The sequence below is a fragment of the Portunus trituberculatus genome, chromosome 2 (assembly GCF_017591435.1).
Source record: "Portunus trituberculatus isolate SZX2019 chromosome 2, ASM1759143v1, whole genome shotgun sequence".
Classification (NCBI taxonomy): domain Eukaryota; kingdom Metazoa; phylum Arthropoda; class Malacostraca; order Decapoda; family Portunidae; genus Portunus; species Portunus trituberculatus.
The window spans coordinates 2,875,719-2,885,718 of record NC_059256.1 but is presented as its reverse complement, the minus strand read 5'-3'; the positions used below and the strand labels follow the sequence as shown (position 1 = coordinate 2,885,718).

The following is a 10,000-nucleotide window of genomic DNA, read 5'->3' as shown; positions in this document are numbered from 1 at the left end:
TTTTCGGGGTGGTTTGGTGGGTTTTGAAGTGTGTGAGTGTTTTTGGGGTGGTTTGGTGGGTTTTGAAGTGTTTGGGGGGTGTTTTAGTGGGTTTTGAAGTGTGTGAGTGTTTTTCGGGGTGTTTTGTTGTATGAGTGTGTTTTTTTTTTTTTCCTGCTTTTTGCTTTTATTTAATGCTATTGCTACTACTACTAATAATAATAATACAGCTACGACCACCACCACACACACCGCACTTCCACCACCAGAGAGAGAGAGAGAGAGAGAGAGAGAGAGAGAGAGAGAGAGAGAGAGAGAGAGAGAGAGACACTTTCTTTCCAGTATACACAAGCTGCGGAGCGACAATACAGGTTAATAACACGTTCTTTGTGGGTGCCACTGTCCCGCCTAAAGGATTACCACAGTTCCCTGAAAAGCGGTTCTACGCCTCAAACTACCTCAATTACTACCACTGTGTTGTTACCGTTGATTATCCTGCAAATGTAAGGTTCACTACTACTACTACTACTACTACTGCTACTACTACTACTACTGCTGATTTTGCACTTGTTTGGTAGATGTCACTTTTCTATTACTACTACTACTACTGCTACTGCTACTATTCTAACTGCTGTTGCTGCTACTGCCACTACACCGTTCGTTTCGTAGTTATTGTTTTTGTTGTTATCATTGTTACTGCCACTTCTATTATCAACACGAACTAATAATGATGATACACTTCTGTCTGTCTGTCTCTCTCTCTCTGTCTGTCTCTTACCCACAAAACACCGCAAATAAATAATGAAATCCATTAAAATATAAACCAAACTAAACTAAACCTCAAACTGCCCAACCTAACCTAACCTAACCTAACCTAACCTAACTTAACCCTCCTCAGACGTGCCAAATTCTACTGGAGTTCGTTGACTTTGAACTGAGCGGGCCCACACAAGGGGACTGCACCAATGACACCTTCGTAGTCCACGGTGCCAACCCAGGGTGTGAGATCCCAACCCTCTGTGGCAACAACGCAGGACAGCATAGTAAGTAAAAGAAAGGACGGAAAGATTGGGCGAACTCTTGCGTTAGTTAGTTGGACAGGGCATAGATTTAGCGGTGAAAGATTGTGGTTACTAGTCAACTCTTGCACTAGGGAGGTAAAGAAGGGTAGAGTTTAAGCCATGTAAGAACCAGGATAGCAACGTAAAAAATATCACAGGAAGAATAGGTATGGATGAAAGATTTTGTGAGCTCTTGTGTTAGTTAGTTGGACAGGGCATAGATTTAGCGGTGAAAGATTGTGGTTACTAGTCAACTCTTGCACTAGTGAGGTAAAGAAGGGTAGAGTTTAAGCCATGTAAGAACCAGGATAGCAACGTAAAAAATATCACAGGAAGAATAGGTATGGATGAAAGATTTTGTGAGCTCTTGCGTTAGTTAGTTGGACAGGGCACAGTTTAGCAGCGAAGGGATGAAAGATTTTAACTCTCTCTTTAGTTTAGTGGTTTGTTTTGGTTTTAGTGAAGTGGATATGGGAGAGTGAGAGGATGAAAGATTTTGTGAGCTCTTGTGTTAGTTAGTTGGACAGGGCTTAATTTTAGCGGTGAAAGATTGTGGTTACTAGTCAACTCTTGCACTAGGGAGGTAAAGAAGGGTAGAGTTTAAGCCATGTAAGAACCAGGATAGCAACGTAAAAAATATCACAGGAAGAATAGGTATGGATGAAAGATTTTGTGAACTCTTGTGTTAGTTAGTTGGACAGGGCACAGTTTAGCAGCGAAGGAATGAAAGATTTTGACTCTCTCTTTAGTTTAGTGGTTTGTTTTGGTTTTAGTGAAGTGGATATGGGAGAGTGAAAGGATGAAAGATTTTGTGAACTCTTGCGTTAGTTAGTTGGACAGGGCACAGTTTAGCAGCGAAGGGATGAAAGATTTTGACTCTCTCTTTAGTTTAGTGGTTTGTTTTGGTTTTAGTGAAGTGGATATGGGAGAGTGAAAGGATGAAAGATTTTGTGAACTCTTGCGTTAGTTAGTTGGACAGGGCATAGATTTAGCGGTGAAAGATTGTGGTTACTAGTCAACTCTTGCACTAGGGAGGTAAAGAAGGGTAGAGTTTAAGCCATGTAAGAACCAGGATAGCAACGTAAAAAAATATCACAGGAATTATAGGTATGGATGAAAGATTTTGTGAACTCTTGCGTTAGTTAGTTGGACAGGGCACAGTTTAGCAGCGAAGGAATGATAGATTTTGACTCTCTCTTTAGTTTAGTGGTTTGTTTTGGTTTTAGTGAAGTGGATATGGGAGAGTGAAAGGATGAAAGATTTTGTGAACTCTTGCGTTAGTTAGTTGGACAGGGCATAGTTTTAGCAGTGAAAGATTGTGGTTACTAGTCAACTCTTGCACTAGTGAGGTAAAGAAGGGTAGAGTTTAGTGTAAAAGCCATGTAAGAACCAGGATAGCAACGTAAAAAAATATCACAGGAAGAATAGGTATGGATGAAAGATTTTGTGAACTCTTGTGTTAGTTAGTTGGACAGGGCACAGTTTAGCAGCGAAGGAATGAAAGATTTTGACTCTCTCTTTAGTTTAGTGGTTTGTTTGGGTTTTAGTGAAGTGGATATGGGATGTTTGCCCTTTAAACACGTGAAACCACATTTCTCCAATCAAAAAACACATCCTGAAATACACACACCACAAAAAAACACCAAAAAAACACACATTATATCGTAAAAACATCCACAAACAGCCCCATAAAAAAAAACACCCAAATATCGCCAGTATCACTTAAAAATCAATAAAACACTGAAAAAACACCCTCAGAAAAGCAAAAATAACTTTACATCACAAAAACACCAAAAAAACACCCATCGACATCCACACACTCTAACAACCGAATTACACCCCTAACACCACAATTACACCCACTAACAATCCCATTACACCCTTAACAACCCCATTACACTCTCTAACAACACAACTACACTCCTTGCAACACAATTTCACCCTTAACAACGCCATTACACTCTCTAACAACCACTACGAACCACCCCAACAGTGTACATTGACGTGGACAACTCTCAAGGGCCTTTCAAACTGGCTGTGGTTCTGTCCAGCCTTCACGTGCCAAGGCGGTGGAAGATCAAAGTCTCATTCATAGAGGCACACAATCCCTGCAAGGCCCCGGCGCGCTGTCTACAGTACTATAAGGAGACTTCAGGCTCATTCAGCTCATTCAATTACCACGGCACGCCTGGAATGATGCTAAACAATCAGGTAAGTCTGCTAAGGTGTTCTGGAGTGTTGAAATGTCCTTAGTGTGTTTTAAAATATCAATACTCGGTTCCTATTTGCAGTGTTATATCCTCTTTGAAAACCCTGCTAGTTCTTTCAATCCTCATCGTAAACCAAGCTAGGATACTTCAAATCTCTACCTTCACTGTGATATCCTTTTTAAACACTAAGCTAAGGTCGCCAATCCTATGTTTGATGTCCTATAGCCTGCCTGACCCACACTCTGTAGTCTGCCTATCCTAAACTGTCTGCTGGGTCTCGGCTTGGCAGCAGAATGGCTGTTGTCACATCTTGAGGGAACCAGTACTCTATGCTTAATAAAATCGTGTTAATCAACGGAAATAAGAAATCGCATAAATCAAACAATATATTATATAGAATAAGATATAAATCGCATAAATCAAACAATATAATATTCTCCAGTTTCCCAGACCAAGTTTAGGCCAGTTTAGAAGAGACACACTACATTCTCTCTCTATTTACTCTCTCTCTCTCTCTCTCTCTCTTCAGAAATACACGATCTGCTTCGCCTACGTGCCCGGCTACTGTGACATCGGTATTGACTTCCACCGGTTCGATCTCGGCAACACTTATGGGGAGTGCACCGATGACTACGTGGCGATCAGTCATATGAAGACCTGCGGAGATTATCAACAGCTCTCCGTCATTGGTGAGTCACAAGGGAACACTGTCGCTGGTCCTCCTTGCTCCTGTCTCGATCTCTCTCACACATGCACAATAGAACACAAAGGAAGAAAGTAACTGTGCTCTCTCTCTCTCTCTAACTCTCTTTCTCTCTCTCTCTCTCTCTAACTCTCTTAAAAAACACTCTTAATAGCCCTCCAACCCTCTATAAACGTAACCCAGCCCTCTCTCTCTCTCTCTCTCTCTCTCTCTCTCTCTCTCTCTCTCTCTAACTCTCTTAAAAAACACTCTTAATAGCCCTCCAACCCTCTATAAACGTAACCCAGCCCTCTATAGCTAATCCAAAACTAAACCTTTTCTAAACATTAACCAAATCTTCTATAGGTGATCCAACCCTATATAAAAAAGAAATCTAATCCTTTATAAACAGAATCCAACCCTATGTAAGAAGAATCCAATCCTTTATAAACAGAATCCAACCCTATATAAGAAGAATCCAATCCTTTATCAGCCTAACCAAACCCTTTTTCTCCCCACAGCCAACGCGACCGGCCCTATTCACCTCGGAGTGTGTTCAGATGACAGCAATGATAAGGAGGAGGAAGGTTTCTACGCCCAGTATCTCATGTTGGGATGCCATTAACTTCCCATGACCTATTCTGAGTCAACACGTGACCTAAAATGACCTCCTGTGACCTTTGACCTCCATTATTCAAAACCTACGGAAAGATTATAAAAAAAACACCGATTTATTTTTTCTAAGTCGTGTTTTTTTGTTTTCCGTTTTTTTTTTTTGTTCTTTATTGTTAAGATTCTCAGTTGATTGTTGTTGTTTGTTTGTTTGTTTGTTTGTTTGTTTATTAATGCTTTGAAACACTCACGCACACTCAAACAACTTCTATTTATTTATTTTCATGTTAATCCTCATTTCTATTATCTTATTTTTCTATTTTTTTTTTTTTTTTTATCTTTTAAACGCTCAATTGCTTATTTCAAAACTCATCTATTTATATATTCCCATAAATACCAAATCTCTCTATTTATATATTAATTTCTCTTTCGTCTATTTATCTATTTAGTTTTGCATCTTTCTTTCTTTTTTTGCAGACTTTCATTTGACTAACTTGTTCATTTTTGTCTCATTCCTTTACGCGTCTCTCTCTCTAACTCAAAATTGATGACCTTAAAAGAACGGATTTTTTATTTATTTATTTATTTTATTATTATTTTCCAAGCTTTAAAACTCTCAAGGAACAACAATATATATTTTTTTTCGTCATTTCATTATTTATTTTTTAATCTTTTTATCTCTCTAACTCAAAATTGATGACCTTAAAAGAACGGATACTTTTTATTTATTTATTTATTCTATTATTTTTTTTTCCAGGCTTTTAAAACTTTCATGAACAATATATATTTTTTCGTTATTTCATTATTTATTTGATCTTTTTCATCATAAAAATGGAAATAATCAGTAAATATTCAAATAAGCGAATTAAGTCAATATAATAAGCTATCTATCACAAATTAATCCTTTATTTTGCTATCATAATAAATACAGTTTTCTCAAAAGGAACGGAAATTTTCACCTTAACAGAAAAAAAATAAATTAAATAACAAATTCTATAACTTCTAAAACAATTCATTATTTTTATTTGTCGTTCTTTTAATATACATAAAAAAAAATTATTTACATTTATTTATTTTACAGAGATGAGATTTCTTCCTTTTTTTTCTATCCTAAAATTCTTATCCCTCATTATTTTCACAACGCTTTTCTTTCTCGCATGAAAATAAAAAAAAAACCTTCCCTTATTTTTCTTTCATTTTTTTCTTTTTCATTTCTTACATTAGATTAAAAAAAAAAATAAAACATCTTTCATTTTTTTTCTGCATTATTTCAACATTAACTTTCTCGCATAACACAAAAATCCTTCACTCATTTTTATTTTTCTCCTTCATTATTTAAACATTTTCTTTTCTCACATTAAAAAAAAAAACATTCTCTAATTTTTCTCCTCCATTATTTAAACATTTTCTTTTCTCACATTAAAAAAAAAAACATTCTCTAATTTTTCTCCTCCATTATTTCAACACTTAATTTTCCCACGTAAAAAAAAACCCTGTAATTTTTATCTTCCACAATTCAAACGCTTTCCTTTCCCACATAACAAAAAACCCTTCCATAATTTTTCTCCTTCAATATTTAAACGTTTTCCTTTCTCTCGTAATAAAAAAACAGCTTCTCCTTTGTTTAATCTTAAAAAGGAACCATTCATTCTCTTCCCGCCTTCCCTATTGCTCAAGATGGCGGGTGTGACAACATGTATTATACTGTAAAATAATGATGTGGGCTGCAAGAGACTTTGTATAGAACTGTACAGATAATTCCGTTTTTTTTTTTTTTTTCTTATTATTTAAGATTATTTGACGCGAATGTTCGTTATTTGTTAGCATAAGGTTGTATTTAATTAATTTTTTTTTGTTACATATTTTTTTTAATTAGTTTTTCCTTCTAGGTTTTTCAAAATGGTTGTAATTTATTTCTTATTTATTCACTGTTATTTTGTTTCCATGCACCGTTATTTATTTATTTATTTGTTAATTTATTTCTCGTGTGAATGTGAGAGAGAGAGAGAGAGAGAGAGAGAGAGCGAATGCGTAATTAATTGTTTTTTTTATAATGGCATAACTCTTTAATATTTATTACTATTATAACATATTAGCTAAGTTATTCCTTTAATTAATGACGATGTTAAGCTTTATAATGATCAATGGAAAAGGAAAAAAAAGAAAAAATATAAACGAAAGCTCAGGGCAATTCTTAAAGGAACGGCAAGAGATTTGAAAATAGAAATAGAAATATAAATAAATAAATAAACTACAAATAATGAATAATGAAATAAAGAAAATAATAATGAAGAAAATGATGAAAAAGGCAAGAGAAATATATATTATCGTTGTCTGTCTATATGTATGTCACTGAAAATAAAGAAAATTGTAACATGGAAAAGATATTATCAATAGAAAACGTAAAACAAGATCAAACATTTAATAAACTTCGTAACATAACAAACATGGCTTTCATTTCTGGCTCAATTCATCCATTTTCTCTAACTTTTTATTTTTACACATTTTTTTTTTTTTTCTAAGCATGTCTATAGATAAGGATGAAGTTCGTTATTTAGATTAAAACACTGAACGATAACGAATGAGGAAATTAATGTGAATAATTAACATACATTAAATATTACTCAAAATGTGTTTATGTGTTCACTCAGTACAAAGTGACACCATTTCTGCATTATTAACTGTACAAACACTTAAAAACATTGAACAGTCTTCATTAGAGAATAAAATGTTTCTAGAGAGTGTTTTAATGGTTCTAGAGGCAGAGAGACATGATTTCTGCATTATTAACTGTAGAAACACTCTTAAAAACCACGCTAGTCATGTCTGTGGTCTTACAAAACAGTTAAGCATTTTTTTAAGGGTGTTTTAATGGTTCTAGAGGCAGAGTGACAACATTTCTACATTATTAACTGTAGAAACACTCTTAAAAACCACGCTAGTCATCTCTGTGGTCTTGGAAAACAGTTCTGATGAGAATAAAATGTTTCTAGAGTGTGTTTTAATGGTTCTAGAGGCAGAGTGACAACATTTCTACATTATCAACTGTACAAACACTTTTAATAACCACGCCAGTCATGTCTGTGGCCTTACAAAACAGTTAAGCATTTTTTTAAGGGTGTTTTATGGTTCTAGAGGCAGAGTGACAACATTTCTACATTATTAACTGGAAAAACACTCTTGAAAAGCCTACTAGTCATCTCTGTGGAGTTGGGAAATCATGTTAATCTGCCACTAAAACCCTAAAAACACTCTTAAAAACCCACGTCACTTCAACTAGAGCCTTTGGAAAGTAGAAATCTTGTTAATCTGCCACTAAAACCATAAAAACACTCTTAAAAACCCACGTCACTTCAACTAGAGCCTTTGGAAAGTAGAAATCTTGTTAATCTGCCACTAAAACCATAAAAACACTCTTAAAAACCCACGTCACTTCAACTAGAGCCTTTGGAAAGTAGAAATCTTGTTAATCTGCCACTAAAACCCTAAAAACACTCTTAAAAACCCACGTCACTTCAACTAGAGCCTTTGGAACGTAGAAATCTTGTTAATCTGCCACTAAAACCCTAAAAACACTCTTAAAAACCCACGTCACTTCAACTAGAGCCTTTGGAGTAGAAATCTTGTTAATCTGTCACTAAAACCATAAAACACTCTTAAAACCCACGTCACTTCAACTAGAGCCTTTGGAGTAGAAATCTTGTTAATCTGTCACTAAAACCATAAAACACTCTTAAAAACCCACGTCACTTCAACTAGAGCCTTTGGAAAGTAGAAATCTTGTTAATCTGCCACTAAAACCATAAAAACACTCTTAAAAACCCACGTCACTTCAACTAGAGCCTTTGGAAAGTAGAAATCTTGTTAATCTGCCACCAAAACCATAAAACACTCTTAAAACCCACGTCACTTCAACTAGAGCCTTTGGAAGTAGAAATCTTGTTAATCTGCCACTAAAACCACAAAACACTCTTAAAACCCACGTCACTTCAACTAGAGCCTTTGGAGTAGAAATCTTGTTAATCTGTCACCACAACCATAAATATACCCTTAAAAACCACGTCACTTCAGCTAGAGCCTTTGGAATACAGAAATGTTGTTAATGTGTCACTAAACCATAAAACACCTTTAAAAACCTGCGTCACTTCAACTAGAGCCTTTGGAGTAGAAATCTTGTTAATCTGTCACTACAACCACAAAACACTCTTAAAACCCACGTCACTTCAGCTAGAGCCTTTGGAACATAGAAATTATGTTAATCTGTCACCACAACCATAAAACACCCTTAAAACCCACGTCACTTCAACTAGAGCCTTTGGAAGTAGAAATCTTGTTAATCTGTCACCACAACCACAAAAACACTCTTAAAACCCACGTCACTTCAACTAGAGCCTTTGGAGTAGAAATCTTGTTAATCTGTCACCACAACCAAAAACACTCTTAAAACCCACGTCACTTCAGCTAGAGCCTTTGGAATACAGAAATGTTGTTAATCTGTCACAACAACCAAAAAACACTCTTAAAACCCACGTCACTTCAACTAGAGCCTTTGGAGTAGAAATCTTGTTAATCTGTCACCACAACCATAAAACACCCTTAAAACCCACGTCACTTCAACTAGAGCCTTTGGAGTAGAAATCTTGTTAATCTGTCACCACAACCACAAAACACTCTTAAAACCCACGTCACTTCAACTAGAGCCTTTGGAGTAGAAATGTTGTTAATCTGTCACCACAACCACAAAAACACCCTTAAAAACCCACGTCACTTCAACTAGAGCCTTTGGAATGTAGAAATGTTGTTAATCTGTCACCACAACCACAAAAACACCCTTAAAAACCCACGTCACTTCAACTAGAGCCTTTGGAGTAGAAATATTGTTAATCTGTCACCACAACCACAAAAACACTCTTAAAATCCACGTCACTTCAACTAGAGCCTTTGGAACGTAGAAATGTTGTTAATCTGTCACCACAACCACAATAACTCTTAAAAACCCGCGTCACTTCAACTAGAGCCTTTGGAGTGTAGAAATCTTTGTTAATCTGTCACCACAACCACAAAAACTCTTAAAAACCCGCGTCACTTCAACTAGAGCCTTTGGAGTGTGGAAATGTTGTTAATCTGTCACCACAACCACAAAAACATCCTTAAAACCCGCGTTTCTTCAACTAAAACCTTTGGAATGTAGAAATGTTGGTAATCTGTCATCACAACCATAAAAACACCCTTAAAACCCACGTCACTTCAACTAGAGCCTTTGGAGTGGAAATCTTGTTAATCTGTCACCACAACCATAAAAACACCCTTAAAACCCACGTCACTTCAACTAGAGCCTTTGGAGTAGAAATCTTGTTAATCTGTCACCAAAACCATAAAAACACTCTTAAAACCCACGTCACTTCAACTAGAGCCTTTGGAAGTAGAAATCTTGTTAATCTGCCACTAAAACCACT

The 10,000-nt window shown here is 35.9% G+C and overlaps 1 protein-coding gene and 1 long non-coding RNA gene across 2 annotated transcripts in view; both read left to right on the top strand.

The window, feature by feature from the left end:
* LOC123502564 overlaps window positions 1-6,990 on the top strand; it is a 19,812-nt gene extending 12,822 nt beyond the window's left edge. The window contains exon 2 of the long non-coding RNA XR_006674177.1: window positions 6,543-6,990. This is a non-coding gene — a long non-coding RNA (uncharacterized LOC123502564). The remainder of the gene's footprint in view (window positions 1-6,542) is intronic.
* LOC123502542 overlaps window positions 1-6,990 on the top strand; it is a 16,795-nt gene extending 9,805 nt beyond the window's left edge. The window contains exons 5-8 of the mRNA XM_045251664.1: window positions 878-1,022; window positions 3,034-3,251; window positions 3,780-3,939; window positions 4,454-6,990. Of these exons, the coding sequence (XP_045107599.1) occupies window positions 878-1,022; window positions 3,034-3,251; window positions 3,780-3,939; window positions 4,454-4,557 (627 nt within the window). The 3' untranslated portion in view covers window positions 4,558-6,990. The remainder of the gene's footprint in view (window positions 1-877; window positions 1,023-3,033; window positions 3,252-3,779; window positions 3,940-4,453) is intronic.
* Window positions 6,991-10,000: the final 3,010 nt, after the last annotated feature.